Source organism: Apostichopus japonicus, chromosome 16 (genome assembly GCF_037975245.1).
Source record: "Apostichopus japonicus isolate 1M-3 chromosome 16, ASM3797524v1, whole genome shotgun sequence".
NCBI classification, from domain to species: Eukaryota; Metazoa; Echinodermata; class Holothuroidea; order Aspidochirotida; family Stichopodidae; genus Apostichopus; species Apostichopus japonicus.
This window is the reverse complement of record NC_092576.1, coordinates 218,024-234,929: the sequence shown is the minus strand read 5'-3', so window position 1 is coordinate 234,929 and position 16,906 is coordinate 218,024. Positions and strand designations below refer to the sequence as shown.

The window sequence follows — 16,906 nt, the reverse complement described above, 5'->3', positions numbered from 1 at the left end:
GGGTGAAATCCAACATGGAAAACAAATCCAAAGACTACACAGCCATCCCCTCATTCGTAAAAATAAGTGGATCCGTCGGTCTACGCCTTGACCAATTATCAGGCCTCTACCTAAGTCGGTGAGGGATAATTTTGAATGTGCCTTCTTCCTACCCTCCCCCCCCCCACCACACTATACACCTCACTGATATTTAGATGTGTAAGAACATTGTTCCTCCCCCTCACGGTCTATTCACTAGATATATTTTCAAACGTTTTTTATTCATTTCACGTGATAATCTTTCATTAATTCCCAGCTAAAGCAGACGCGCTATTGTTATAGGAAGGCTCTTTATGAATTCGAAAAGTAATAAAAAAGAGTTGAAAATTTACAAAAGTCACTGAAAACGCATATGTTCGTTATATGAAGCAATGAATGGAGTTGAAGTGTAAGAATTGTCATGACTCTGAATAGAGATATTGGTAAATAGCGTACTTTACAGCAGATATATTAATGATAAAATGGATTGAAGCAAATCATTAATAAGAGAACTGACTTAGAGGTTTAATGACAATTTTTCAATGAGCATCCATTTTTGTTATCTTTGCACAATCACCTTCGTTCTTCAACAAATATCAGTATACCAATATAATGTAGATAACAATTGGTCCAAAAAGTGGTTATAAGCTTTGAAAATGCATGTATGTGAAATGACATGTAGTAATAAAGTAGTGCAATGAATATTTCCCCTAACACTGCAGTAACTGTGGATATATATCTCTATCGATAGCTTTGCCTATTGTTTCATTCTTCAGAAATTTCATTTCATTATGCTAAAGTTTGTGCTATTTGCATATATTATGCCTACTGTTTTAGACTGTGGAGTATATTGTGGTGTTTCTTGTTATGAGTAACTTTCAGTTAATTGGTTATAATTATCAAGATATGATTAACCTTTCATTTAGGAAAGATGGTTAGCAAAACTACCTTCTTTGACGTCCAAGTTACGTTTTCAAAAATTTCTGTATTAAAATATTCTTATAGAAATTAACCGAATTTTCAAAGAAAAACAAGCATTTATGAAAATAACCTATATATATTTAATATAGATAGGGAGGTGCCAACAATTTTAGAGATCTTGTTATGTTTGGATCTCCGCATTAAGTTAGTAACATTTTGTAGACCTCAGATATATACAGCGTGAAAAATACACTTAACTTGGTGCTGTTTCACTAATACAACAATGTAATTTTTTTGTCCTAATTAATAACCTACCACAAGCAATGTGCTGTACCTAGTTAATAGCCTCATTTAGCATATGAGGTACATATATCGACTGAATAACAGAAAGTTACGCCCTACAAAACATGTTGCGAGTTCTGGTGCTAACATTGTTGATTAGGAATATAATTTTGTGTCTGGAAAGAATCACTTTGAAAATATTCAGCAGATAAAATGATTACCGACATAATACCTGCCCAAAGTACTAAAGACATACAGAGTGAGCTGGTACACTGATTTTATATTTACTGTGATAGCTATGTCTATACTGAGACAAAAATTACTCTTTGTCTGCCCGCGGCAAGGCGCTTCATTTATTCATCATTGAAGACTTTCATGACACGATACATCTGACATTGAACCTACTTTTCATGTTTTTATTGATCTCAATTGTGGGCAATAGATGGTACCGGCGAAGCGTCTGTTTTACAGAAGTGTCAACAGACCTATATATATATATATAAATATGTATATATATATATATATATATATATATATATATATATATATATATATATATATATATGTATAGTTATATATATATATTTATATATAGATATATATATATATATAGATGGATGGATGGATGGATGGATGGATGGATGGATGGATGGATGGATGGATGGATGGATGGATGGATGGATGGATGGATGGATGGATGGATGGATGGATGGATGGATGGATGGATGGATGGATGGATGGATGGATGGATGGATGGATGGATGGATGGATGGATGGATGGATGGATGGATGGATGGATGGATGGATGGATGGATGGATGGATGGATGGATGGATGGATGGATGGATGGATGGATGGATGGATGGATGGATGGATGGATGGATGGATGGATGGATGGATGGATGGATGGATGGATGGATGGATGGATGGATGGATGGATGGATGGATGGATGGATGGATGGATGGATGGATGGATGGATGGATGGATGGATGGATGGATGGATGGATGGATGGATGGATGGATGGATGGATGGATGGATGGATGGATGGATGGATGGATGGATGGATGGATGGATGGATGGATGGATGGATGGATGGATGGATGGATGGATGGATGGATGGATGGATGGATGGATGGATGGATGGATGGATGGATGGATGGATGGATGGATGGATGGATGGATGGATGGATGGATGGATGGATATATTCATTAATAAATATATATATATATATATATTTATTAATGAATATATCTATCTATCTATCTATATATCTATCTATCTATATTTCTATCTATCTATAATATATAATATTATATATAATAAAATATTATATATCTATTATATGTAATATATCGATAGAGATCGATATAGATAAATAAAACATGCCCATAAAACGTTTGCCTACTGTGTTCCTGTCATACAATTAATGCAGATAATGATAGGCACAATTCTTTGCTGTTGATTAATAACACCGACAGTTCCGACTCTTTTTCGATCAACTGACGATGTGAAAGATGTAATGACCCTTTTTGAAAGGAAATTTAAATTTACATATCAATACAAGCTGCATATAAAGTATAATAAATATCCAAAAAGAACATGAAGACGTAGCATATGTTTTCTCTTCGTTACAGATAAGGCTTAACTCAAAAGGTCGCATGCACTCTGCGTTGACTTTATCTAGAGATGGATGACTATAGTTGTGTATTCCATCGACGAAGAAATGATGATCCTCATGATTTCATGGTAATCGCAACAGGAACAATAAACTTAGGCAGACCCTTCGAAACTTTGAAGATATGAAACTACACAAACTGTTAAGGTTAAAGGTTATATTTTTCTTTCTGTTGTAGACACAGCTTTTTATTTTAAGCTCTTTGTATGTAGTATCGATATATCGTTAGGAACAATCCATTAACACGAGTCGTTTTTTTTTTTTTTATATATCCCTTTCCGAAGGCAAAGGGAATATATAAGATGGTGATGGCGTGTGTGTGGTTAGGTAGGACGCATAGCCCACCAAATTATCCCGTGATGTGCATTTCATACTGGTAAACTTCAAACATGGTCAAATGTGTGCGTAAATGCGTTTCGCAAATTATTCCTTACCTATTACGTAATCAGTTTAAACGTCAGACGTGTGAGGTCAAGAGTCATATAACCAAAACAGCACTCATCAAAATGACAAATATAGCCAATACCCTCAAAATCGCGTAGATTATCAAATTCTGCAGGTCTCGTACCACAATCAATTGCCCCAGTATAACGTGCACCCTAAATTCGCTACTTTTCAAGACCGCAAATGCATAGATAAACGTTTGCAACTCAGGGACGTAGCCATGGGGGAGCAGTGGGAGCAACTGCTCCGTGTCGAAAAAGATGTTAAAAACGTTTTTTTTTTTTTTTTTTTTTTTTTATTGCATGGTATTTTGTCAGTGCTCTTTTGATCTTGAGTACTAGTCAGCTCCGTTAACTCGATTATATGCACCCCACCTCATCTCATTGTGTCACCCTGTGCTACCCCTCATTTAAAGCAGAGCAATGGACCAAGCTTCAGTTCAGCGCCTCAAGGGGTAAAAGGTGGGCAACGATTTTGTTACAAATTTTCGTAAAAAATGTTTGACAGAGTACAATAACTCATCCACAGTATAAGGATGAGATAACATTAAGTTCAATCAACATAAAATGTGCCAAAATCAGGGATTAACCAGACCTTAATATATCGATTGAGGTTAAATGTACAAAAAAATCTCTAAAGAACAAACACGGTTGTCACTCCTCGCGTTATTCTAAAACAAATTACAATTAAGTAGTCCCGAAAATAAACTATATGCGAACGACCTGGTTCGAATCCATTCAGGGGAATAATACGAGTGTGTATAACTTCGTGGATTTTTCATAGCACAGCGTTACTGTAAACATCTTGCAGTAACATAGCACGGTATAACGGTACATCGATAGCATTGTATACGACTTCCATGGTTTGTATTAATCGACTAAGTAGTGCCAGCATATTGTTGGAAACCACTTATAAGGATTTTTTTTATGGAGCAATTTATGTAAGTATCAATATAGTAAACTAGGTCATATCCCAACGTAATATATTGTTTTAAGCAATACTAAAACTAACTCTGAACTCCAAAACCAAGGAATTAGTGAATTACGTATAAAAGAGTGATACAAACCGCAATGCATCAAATTAAAGGTTAGGTTACATTGTCATAGTTGTACTGGTCTGTTCCTTCAACTAGTAAATGTCTGCCGAGCTCTTCTTTACAGATATAATAATGGCATAAACGGGTTGTAACATTATTAGGCTCGGAGGAGAAAGTAAACCGGTCACTGCCAATTATGTTAAAGAACGGGAAGCCATAACAAATTCATACAAGGAGACTAATATCCCTATTGGTGGATCGAAAAAGATTCTTTCGTCGCTTTATTCGAAAACTTGAGCAACCCAAGAAGGAGGGGGAGTGGAAGAAGGAAATGCATATAAACTATTGCAAACACTCATATACCTTTAAAATAAAAACAAATATGAAGTAATTCAATAGGGAATATCTTAGGGATATTTTGAAAACATATTCACTGACCTTTGTCGATATAATTACAGGGAGTCTAGTCGTTTCTGTGCTTCTCCTTCTTCTTTTTCTTCTTCTTCTGTAAAATTCAAACATCTTTTCAAACAAAAGCCAAATGGTTACAAATCCCACATTGATTCTACATACTAGAAATAAAAGCAGCTTAGAGATCACAATTAAAAGGGATCATATGGACACTGCTGGCCCCTGATCTGATAACACACAAAATTGAATGTTTGTTTCAATACCAACCCTGCCTCAACCTTTCACTGTATCGATAACAAATCTACCCCCACCCCCCCCCCCCCGCCAAAAAAAAATACATACTGTTTGTAGGTACAATTCGCCAAGGCAAAAAGTTACTTTTTCCCTTTAATATGTTAATATAAATGACACAAAAGCAACCTTAAAATGTAAACATGTCAGGTTAATACCGAGAAACCATTTGAAAAGTTTGTTCCAAGACACTTTTGTTCGAAGTTCGAACAACCCTCGAAGTTCGGACACCCCTAACGAATGCATAATTTCACCATGGCACAAATACAATAGGATCAATTTGACGAAACCTATGGAGCGATTTTTTTTCTACCGAGAATGTTTCTTCTGCCATCAACAGTATCATTTTAAAAGAAGTGTGAACAAATACAATTCTGGAGCATTTTAGTGCTAAAGTGTTCGGACTTCGAAGGGTCCATTATGATACTACTGTATGTACGTACTACTACTAGCATTAACAACGTACGTGTAAGTCTAACATTAGGCCTATGTTATGACAGGCTAGGTCTAACGTTAAGCTAATAAGGGTTCATTTGGTCATTTGCCACATAAAACTTAAAAGAAAAAACGGAGTACAATTTATGATTTACAACGCAAATGTGCTACAATGAAAACTTGTCTAGCCAAGATATAGGCTAGAGAGACCTGGTGCATACGCATAGCTTACTGTAAGTTGACGAGGATCTGCATTACAAAGGCGTTTGCAACGTTAATACAATGAGAGTAACTTAGGCCTAGTTACACACTTGCGGGCGCGCCTGTGGCGCCTGTCAATCGCTTCACTACTAGCTAGCCTAACGTAATACAACTATGCTGGAACATTACATAGGCGCGTAGCCAAGGGGGGGGGGGGCGAAGGTGGCAGCCGCCCCACCCCCCCTTAGCATATTTGTTATTTTATTTTTAAATGTTTTTATGATATCGCTAGTATTTTCAAAAGAGAAAATGCTCAGATGCAACTTACAAGGCCTGGGAAGTGCCATTTCCAGCGATTGGGGAGGCATTTTCAGCCAAATTTTCTTGTACGCTTCGCGCCAATTATGGTGGCGCTACGCTTTGATAGCTTGCATTGCCGAATCTACAGTTTCGCCCCTCCCTTGGCAAATTCCTGGCTACGCGCATGGAAAAACAATTATTATTAGTAGCCTTTATACGTATGCCTGGTATAGCCTACATGTACCACCGAGAGAACGAACGATCATTCGATACCACTGATATGTAGAGATCGCAGTGTTCGATGCACACACCAAGCAGAGGATTGTTTTTCTTTACGCTCACCTTGAAATGTAGCACATAACGCATTTCCCACCTCTTGAGTATTGCGCTAACAAATTCGTCAGCCATTGTGTAAGTGATAACACTTTCACTATATACGCACATCGCGCAGAGTACCAGTATAGTAATGGCGCGAAAATGCTGGGTTTTGCACAACATTGGGCAACTCAAGCTTGTTTGCCCAACAGAAAGTAACAATAAACTACTTCTTAATTTTTGCACAACAAAGTTTAACCATATCAGTTGTGTAATTTCTTTTACTCAGTTGTTGGTTAGTAAATTTACTCATATTGGGCAATGCCTTGTTTGCTCAACCAGTTTTGCCCAACAGTTTTTAGAGTGTTTATATATATATATATATATATATATATATATATATATATATATATATATATATATATATATATATATATATATATACATATATATACAGGGGCGGGATTTGAGTTGTGAAAGTGGGGGGGGCAAACCTGCCAGCAAGACTATCTAAGCGGAGCGCCACCATCGGTTGGCGCGGAGCGTACAAGAATTTTTTGGGCTTTACAAACCCTCCAGATGGCCGGAAACGGCACTTCCCGAGTGCTCTAAGCTGCATGTACCCATCCTTGAAATATGGATCTCATGTCTGCAATTGTATCTAGATAGTTAATTATCGTTTAAAAATTTGAAGAGGATTGATAGTAGAACATATGGTCAGATGGTGATGTACAACTTTTGTTATACGTCACTATCTAAGCGTCGGAATTTTCGATGAAATGTACCCTTAGATCGGTAAAATTAACACCCATATAGGCTTTAAATTGCATTTAAACAATTAATGAACTTGTGTTAATTTAGGGAGGACGGATAGAAGAACTTATATGGGGATGTACAACTGAAGCTTATACGTCACTATTTAGGCGGTGCACCACCATCAGTTGGCGCGGTGCGTCGAAATTTAAGCAAAAAGGAAATCCTAGATCAGCAAAAATGACACCTCTGGTAACAATAAATCGCATCTAGACAGTTCTTTCCCCCTAAAATTATTAGTATATTGTGCATTGGACCGATCAAGAATATGTTCAGCACCCACTTCGAAATTCTCCCCGCGGTCCCCACTTCTTGGAGCACTTGGCAAATATTGGGGGCTGAACATACCTAACCCCCCCCCCACTCTTTTCACGGGGGATAAGCCCCTCAAGTCCACCGGTTCCGTCGCCACTGAAGTCGAGGCGGGGTGACTTTTTGGATTTTACAATGCGACTAGGTGCAACATGGAGCAATATCGGTTACGAGTCATTTCATAGTACTGGCTGAGATTTTAAAAATGAAATTATTACCTGGCAGTAAACAATGGATTTAATGTGTTACTGTGTTAGTGCCAATTTGTAATTTACATTATTCGATTTGCATGCATCATTCCAGGATTTCGAGCAGTAAAGATACTACATCGGCATTGCCATTGCATATTGTTGAATGACACGGGGGGGGGGGGGGTGTCATGTGTCAGTGTATTGAATTTAATTATTGATATACCCAATATGCAAATCTGGCTTTCGTAAATCGTTTCTCTGGATTTAGTTATTCAACGCATTCAGTAGAGCAGCAACGTTGAAAATCAATTCCTGAAGCTAGAACTGTAGCACATGCCGCGGATTCATCACATGCAGAATTGAATCGCTAGTGTGTTAGCTCCAGGATTCGTAACCTGTGCTGCGAACCATGTGCTAGCTCCAGCTCCAGTTATTCTGCATGCTACATGTTACGATGTTAAAAACAAATTCGACTTAGATTCGAAACAAATAGGCCTATTTGATAGAGCTGTTGTGGCGGAATAACTTCGATTAGGGTTGTGCACATTTGTCTGCAAAAACGACAAAAAAGTGAACTAAGGTCTGGGAAAAAGTGGGGGGGGGGGGGCAAATGCCCCCTCTTGCCCCCCCCCCGTAATCCCGCCCATGTATATATATATATATATATTTATATATATATATATATATATATATATATATACATAGAATGCAAATCACTACTTGAGGAGTATTCCACTATTTGTGTTGTATTAATAGTAATTGCCTAGTAAAATACTATAACTTGGCAAAAAGAAATTCTACGTTGAGACAATGAATGCAAGCCACACGCAATCTTCCTGTTTTCGGAAATGTTGGTATAGGGTCGTTAGGTTTGACACACTAAAATCATACAAACTCTTCCTGCTGAATAAGCCACAGTCCAAAAATGTGAATGAAAATTTTCTCTTTTTTTCTTAAAGACATGGATGATTAGTTTAAAAGTCCACTAGTACAGACAGGTTCAATATTATAGACGATTCGGATACCAGTTGTCAATACCAAGGTTTCTGGTTTCCTAATGAATATTCGATGACAAATTATAGTTTTAATAAAGTAAATTAATCCTATAGGTATTGCCCGATCTTCATACATGTGTTGCCGCCCATCTATGTATCCCAATGGGAAACTATTTTCATTATTATTTATTTACCAGATTTATATAGCGCTCTTTCATGCTTAAGCATGTTCAAGAGCGCTTTACAATGACAACAAAATGACAAAACCCATGAAATAGGAATATGAAGAATAAAATGGTTAATATAGAAATATATATAATAAGGAATCATTTAAAAAAAATAGAATTACAGTGAAATTCCTAAAAAGAAAAAGTGATTTATTTCTTAAAAGTGGCTAATGTTTTGACATCGCGGATATTATTTGGCAATTCACTCTATAGCTTGCCAGCAGCAAATTTAAAGAATCTGTCGCCGTATGTAGCAGTGCTTACTGTGAAGACCACTAGTGTAAGGGAATTGGCCCACTTCAATGTTCTGTTAGGCTTGTACACAGTTAGCATAGCAGTTAGGTATTGGTGTGCTTGAAAATGAATGGATTTATAAGCATGTACTAATAGTTTGAACTCGACACGACGGTGAACAGGCAGCCAGTGAAGATCTCTTAAGATAGGTGTGATGTGAGAGAAACGCAAAGTGCAGGTGATTATACGTGCCGTGCTTAAAGCATAAATGTTTAAAGCTGAATAACTTGGGATATTGGACAAAATATACAGAAACATTAATATCGTTTCGCTTGTTTTGTTTTTCTTTGGCAATTATATATTGAGACTTATATTCTGCATAACCCTTACCCCAAATCCATAGATGCGGCCAGATATAAATTAAATATCTGGGCAATACATTGACCAGATACAAAGTCCATATATAAACATTTAAAGTTTTGGCCAGATATAATATCAAGTTTGTTATTCCCAACATAAAGGCCATATGAAGTAGAAGTTTACATAAATTATATACAACTTTACATGACTTTTGTATCATTCCCTTTTTATCTTCCAAACCGAACTTGATATGACATAGCGATGGGCCAGATATGAATTCCATATCAGAGCCATATATGGGCCAGATTCAAACTTTGTGAATTAAAAAAACATTACAGTTTTAGCCAGACATAATATAAAGTTTGTTATTGCCAATATAAGGTTTTATAAATGTCACAAAAAGTAGAAGCTATCAAACTTTATATGGTCCCCCTTTTCATCTTCCATATCAAACGTGATATAATCCATATATGTGCCAGATATAAAATCCATATAAAACTATTTATAGCTTTTAACGGATATACTGTTAAGTTGTTTAGCCCATATAAAGTTTCATCAATGCTATATGATGTAGAACTTTTATAAAACTTATTTAAACCTTTACATGGCTTTTATATGGAGTACCTTAACATTTTCCACCTCAAATACCATATGAAACTTTGAACCTTGAAACTTGATATGGAATTTCCGATGCAACCACAATACATAAAATATTACGCTTTTTATGTAGCTTATGGTATCTGTATACATTCCTAGCCACACATATGGCATTTGAATATTACCTAGGTACATTCACTTAAAAAATGTACAGAACATGACTCAAATATTTATATTTGACCGGTTTTACAGCAATTTTAGAAAACTCGATTTATATGTGTGGATGATATTTCATCAAGTTATATCTGGCTTTATCTAGCCATATTAAATTTATATGTATATCTGGGATAGATTTGTATCAAGCTATATCTGGCTTTATCTGGCCATATTAAATTTATATGTATATCTGGGATAGATTTGTATCAAGCTATATCTGGCTTTATCTGGCCATATTAAATTTATATGTATATCTGGGATAGATTTGTATCAAGCTATATCTGGCTTTATATGGCCATATCAAGTCTTTTGATCTGACATTTACACCTGGCTATATAAACTCTTTATTCAGCCAGATATTACCAGATATAAAGCCATGAATGGATTTATCTGGCTTTATATGGTCATATGAAACTGAAATATGTATATCTGTAATATGTTTACATTAAGCTACTCTGAGAGTATATGGCCATATCAAACTTATTTGTATATCTTGTTACGAGGGCCCATTGTAGCCTAACGCTAGTTACTGCTAGTGAGGAACCTAATGTTTTATGACAGAAAGTATTTAAAATTGCCTACGTGATAAATCAGTATTTGAGAAATTAGGTCGGGTTACCGTGTCAGAATGTTATAATACACGATTGTTCTGGTATATTCCTTATGATGACACGCTGGTCTCGGGTTAACGTCGCTTTACGTGAAATCGCGTGTAAGCTGTGCAATCTTCGTGGATTCTCTGGAACGTTCGCTAGATATGCAAAGGACTTCCAAGAATAGAGAAACTGGGTCAGGTGTATCGAGAAAGATCTGGAGGATTCTTGACATGGCGAATCGTATATAAAAGCCCGCCCAGATCGGAGAGTTTCTCAGTTTCTGTACGAATACAAGCGACGACACATATTATACCATCCTACTATATATCGTCAGTGCTCAACTACCAGTAGTTTCTGAAGGATTGAGATATCGATAACAAGATTGATTCTACACTTCCATTCAGAAGTTTGAAGAGGACTTTGCTGTGAAAGTACAGTTTTTCAGTCTTTATTTCGGAGAAGGTGAAGAATTTCTGTCTCCGTTGAGGAAGTTCGTTACGCCAGGAGTTAGTGGCTATAAAGCTGATTTTGGACTGACTCTGGTAATATTTAGTCGGCGAGAAGTTCGACTTGTGCTTCACTCTATTGTGGCTGGAAGTCCGTCTTCTATTTTGGAGCATCGCCGGAAAGAAGGTGACTGCTGTTTCTGGGATCGCGAGAAACTTCGTCGAGGACCAGTGAATTTCGCTGTACAACGGACCGAGAATCGTCATCATCGAGGTCGTGGCCGCTGTGGGATATCGCCGTTGGAAGAGACCAGCGTGTTTTAAAGTGTATCCTATCTTGTTAAGTTTGTGAGTAATTTTCTATATATTTGTAATTACCACTTGTTGTTGTTGGATCAAACTCCATTGCTCAATATAGTTTACGTTCTCATTTAAAATCTCTAGACTCGTCAATTTGTCTGTGTTCCTTACGGAAACGAACCCAGGCTTGTGTCTCGTTAAAATTAATTATCGAGACCTCTCGCATTCCAACGTAACAATCTGGATAACACTTTCATCAAGTTATATCTGGCCATATCAAGTTAAACATGTATACATTGGTTTGTATATATATCAAGTCTTTTTAATGTGGCATTTATATCTGGCCATATAAAATCTATATTCAGCCATGCAGATATTGCCAGATGTAAGCCATATATATATTTTGGGTAAGAGAAAGTCATCTTTATATGCCTGAACATGGCACAACTTGGTATTAATTGTACTAAGCCGTTTCATGAAATAGACACTTCACTGCCACATTCATAGATCAAGACTACAGTGGTTGAATGAAGATGAAAACAGGTTTAAATATGAGTTGGATTGATGCATAGCTCGGATTCACATCATGTAATCAGATTTACTTGGCTTAACTATTGTCCTTGCTGCGGGGCTGATTTGCCAAAGCGAGTTCCATGCATTAAAATGTAACAAGTTAAACTCCACAAAAAAAACAGCAAATGTATAGATATAGGATCCTCATTCTCTACAAGACGCAAAACAATTATTATTTGACATAGTTGTTGTCTTTCTTCGTAAACGTTCTGCTAACATACATGACTAATAATACGTCATATTTGTATATTTAAAATGCTTTTTTAACTTAATGACAGAGCAGGTCTGTTCTGACTAGTGTCATGGAGTGTAACAAGGCTGGTGTTTAATGAAAAATGACACAAAAAGATGAATTTTTAGAAATGTCTCAAGATCACTCTTGAATTGCCATTTATAGAAAAGAGATGACTTTTGGTAATAAGTGGATGATAGACTATTAGAGGTATAACACATAAGAAGCAATGGAATTACCATTTCTTGTATTAAGAAACCACATACTTATATAACACTAACAGTAACAGAAATAATAACCATAAGGCCATAAATCAATACACACTACCGTTAAATCTACTGGGTGATTTCATCGTCTCTGTGTAGAATGTTGCAAGGTAGGCTGACTTTTGGTGTAAACCCACTTAATTATCGATACGTCATGTAGTACAGACATACAAATAGGCCAAACCTACAATCCATGTAGACCTCAACGTTGTCACAATTTCAACGACAATTATATGTGCATAAGCAAGGGCGAAAACACGGTTAGCTTCTGTGGATGGCGGAGAGGGAAGTGGCATAACCTACTGGCATTATAGAACATTGCAAAAACAAATCCTAGCGTACAGTACAAACATGATTACCATGTACATAAGATACAACTATGGTAGAAGAAAATTTGTCACCATTGTTTCCAAAAGTAGGACCAATTTGCATCTAAGCAGCCTACATTTACCAAACTTCAATGAAAAATAGAGATGCCAAGTCATCCATGTGAGGCTTACATGGATGATTTAACATTCCTATCCATTCTTCCCTCCCTCAATACGAAACAATGTTGTTACATCTGTCTTCATGAGATTTTGTTGATTGTGGCTAATTGCTGATCCATTTCAATGTATCAATGCTTCAATGTATGGCGTCATATACCCTTCAACAGGGTAGAAATTGGTGCAAATAAATCTGAATTCGTATGTTCTTGTGTGTGTAAAGAAAACATTAAAACAGATTTTAACTTACCTATCGCATATCTTATCGCACATCTTTCGTACATCAAATTCACGTTGTTTCCTTTCTTGTTTTTTCGAAACTCGGAGTTCATTACCGCTTTCTTCAGCCGTTTCGATCATTGCCGTGGTTTTCTTACATTCTTGTGTGACAAAAATGAAAACAGCACTTACCAAAAAACATGTCAAAAGACCGAAATGTAGTTTCGAAAGTCTGTCCATGTTGAATAATATACTGACTGTTATTAATTTACACATTCCATACTCTGGAAATACATAACGGTACACTGAGTCAGGCGAATGCCAATAATGGTATAAGCATACGGATACCCATTGCTATGATTGCAAATAAGTATCCGTATGCCAGCGTAGAGGTCAATGAAAAGGTATTTATAAGATGAAAACTACCAAACATCCTATTGCTTTAAGGATGACGTCATGGTGAGTTCAAGGTCATTCTTTTGTGTTTTGACATTGACATACTTATTTCTAGTAACAATCTGAGACCTTAAGGTACTGGGGGAGTGAGTACAGCCGATGTTCATTATAGGCCTAGGCCTACCTGTATACAGTGAAGGTTTTTGACATGTATTGTAACCAGGGTCATGCTTGAGGAATAGTTAGTATATATAGCTAGGCCAGTAGTTTAATTAAGGTACTGGGGGAGTGAGTACAGCCGATGTTCATTAAATCGGTATTTTGTTTGGGTGTAGACTATTTATTGTTACACGTCCTAGTCTGGAAGAGGGGGCTCTTGATGAATGACAATAACGGCACGGATACATTGCTATTGATTGTACTTATTCGCGGAATGCTGCACAGACTGAATGACAAGAATTAATAACAAAACACATATCAGTGACTTTGATGAAGTGTATTTTGACAATAATGTTACATCAAGTAAGATCATGAAAGTACCAGCCGACTCACACAGATATTACAGTAACTGCTGTAAATCTTAAAACTTTGTACCACAGTAAAAACTGGGTTGTGCTGACAACTCGGATTAATCGGTAGCATGTGCTACTAGGATTATTATTATTAGGATATGTGTAATCCCAACGAATCCCAACAACTGGTGGAAGTACATGTGCGGATACATGATATACATATATGCATTACAGATATTCAGTACAGCTATACAAGTCAAAAGGGCATGGTGGAAACGCCACCCTTCGACACTTTCCGTTTTACTTATATATACGATAAAGCAGTCTTTTCCTGAATATAGTTATGCATTCGACAGCGCCTTATTCTAAAAAACCCTGTTAGTTGCCTGTAACGAGCATATCTTTTGAATACCTTCTAAGAACTTATCTTTCGTGATGTTAGCCTAATTCCTTGCAAATGACGTTTTCTTTATCTTAGGGGAAGCAGTAATAGCATTCACAGTTTAAAGAGCCGACACCGTATCCATGCCACTCCAGTTTGAATATCCCGGCGTGATTTTTTTCGTGCTGTTTGTGTTCGAGAGTATCGGAGAGGGGAAATCATAATTTTTTTCTCGCATCCGACGATGCTCCATAAATAGGAGGAATCGGTACCCATCTCACAGTGCTCGATGTCTACTGGGTCTATAAAATTTAGCATAAAATCATAATGAAATTGTAAAATTCTCAACTTTGCGTATTGGTAAACGAAGAAGCCAATTTGAATGGGGAGATCTAATTGTACAACGCGTTTATGAAGATCCACTTCATTCATGCTGTCTCCTAAAGTCATTGCACACGATGGTATCAATGTGTTTTCTCTTTGTTAGTGACTGCTTTAACGTAAGCAGAGTTACCGATGAGTGTCATGGTATCAGCCAGAATACTTTTAGCTGGATCTTTATCGCCATCGCCCCTAGTTTCACTGACCTCGTCACCAAACTGACGGAATACGGCGTTGGTATTGTACCATTTTAAGAGGACTATCGGGATCCATATTTTGCGGCCTAACAGACTATCGACCAGCCTACTGCGGGGTTGTTGGAGGAGACCTTGTGCTGTAGCATACTCAGCCCTGTGTCCCCCAATGCCTTGCAAGCAATCTTGGTGTTCTTATGGGTATTCTTGGGAGGCATGGATAACCCGACTTACCAGGTAGCCATAAATAAACTCGCTAATTAAAGTAGGTTAAAAAGTTTTAATGAAAGGATCGAAACAGACTGATAACCAGTTTTAATGCAATAAACAAGAGTGGCTTTGAGTGTCTTACTAACGTCACTTCATGTGAAATATTATGGGCTAAGGAGGAAAAAGGCCTTATGAAGACTATGATGAGCAAACACCGATATATAGCTCCACCGGCGGGGTAAACATACATGGTGTAGGTGGAGGTTTCACCTACCACCCCTAACCCCCCGCCTTCGCCCCGTGAACAAACTTTGGTCTCAAATCTATACCAAGTTGATTTAAAGTGGGAGTCGAGTCCAATGTGGCTTGGCACCATTGTATTCAAGAGTTGAAACATATATGAAGTAAATGTAAACAAAGTTAGTCTGTCTTTTTCTCATTCAAGTCTACATTCCCCACAGCTGGAATTCTACTAGGCTAACAAACATGATGCAGCTCCCAGTGGGTATAGGGGCCTTACTGTTATACACTCTGGTGAACCTCAAATCTCCATAGAAATGTGTTTCTGTGGATTATAAATCCCTTAAAGAGAATGAAACTATCTTCAAACGCTGCTGAACCCCCATCATGGCTTGGAATATATTCCAAAGCCGTTGTTTGTCAATCTGACAGGTGTTTCGTGCTTCAACGAGATAAAAGGGACACAACATGATGGACACACGAGGACACAACGCTGAATCCTACAAGCATGCACTTGTGGATTATTATAGACCAAATTGAAGCAAACATGTGTAATGCTCTACACTAGTAACTGTGATCTACTTCTACTCTTACTCGCGAATTGACATGTTCACGTGAGTTACTAGCTTTATAAAGAACATACTCTTGAATATCTGCATGGACAACAACCGCCTAATATATTGCCTGACGGACCGACATTGTTTAGCCAACATCAGTGGTTTTCTCAACGTGAAGTCACACGACTTGTTTGCAGTACTTCACAGCAATATAGCCGATTTCACAAAAGCAATGAGCAAGAAGGTAACATAGGCAACATATGCCGTGAATGTCAGAAAGCAGGTGAAACGACTGTCTAAAATGCAAGCATAACAATACTGCACTTGTCAACTGATATAATTGTAACTATTTTAATTGAGCCCTTCAAATGTTGCGTGGATTTCCTATCAATATCTGAAATCAAACAATATGAAACCAATATATATATGCTGATTAAACTAAAATGAAAATTTCCCAACTAGGGGACCTTGCTTGGGTCTGCCCACTACTGGCCTAGCTATATATACTAACTATTCCTCAAGCATGACCCTGGTTACAATACATGTCAAAAACCTTCACTGTATACAGGTAGGCCTAGGCCTATAGTGAATGTTTGTGTAACATTCATACCGAAAGCAGGGTCCTGCTCAAGGACTAGCTG

General features: G+C 37.2%; 1 protein-coding gene across 1 annotated transcript in view; it reads right to left on the bottom strand.

The window, feature by feature from the left end:
• LOC139983340 (alpha-2,8-sialyltransferase 8B-like) overlaps positions 1–13,724 on the bottom strand; it is a 217,621-nt gene extending 203,897 nt beyond the window's left edge. The window contains exon 1 of the mRNA XM_071996862.1: positions 13,425–13,724. Within this exon, the coding sequence (XP_071852963.1) occupies positions 13,425–13,669 (245 nt within the window). The 5' untranslated portion in view covers positions 13,670–13,724. The remainder of the gene's footprint in view (positions 1–13,424) is intronic.
• Between the last annotated feature and the right edge of the window lie 3,182 nt (positions 13,725–16,906).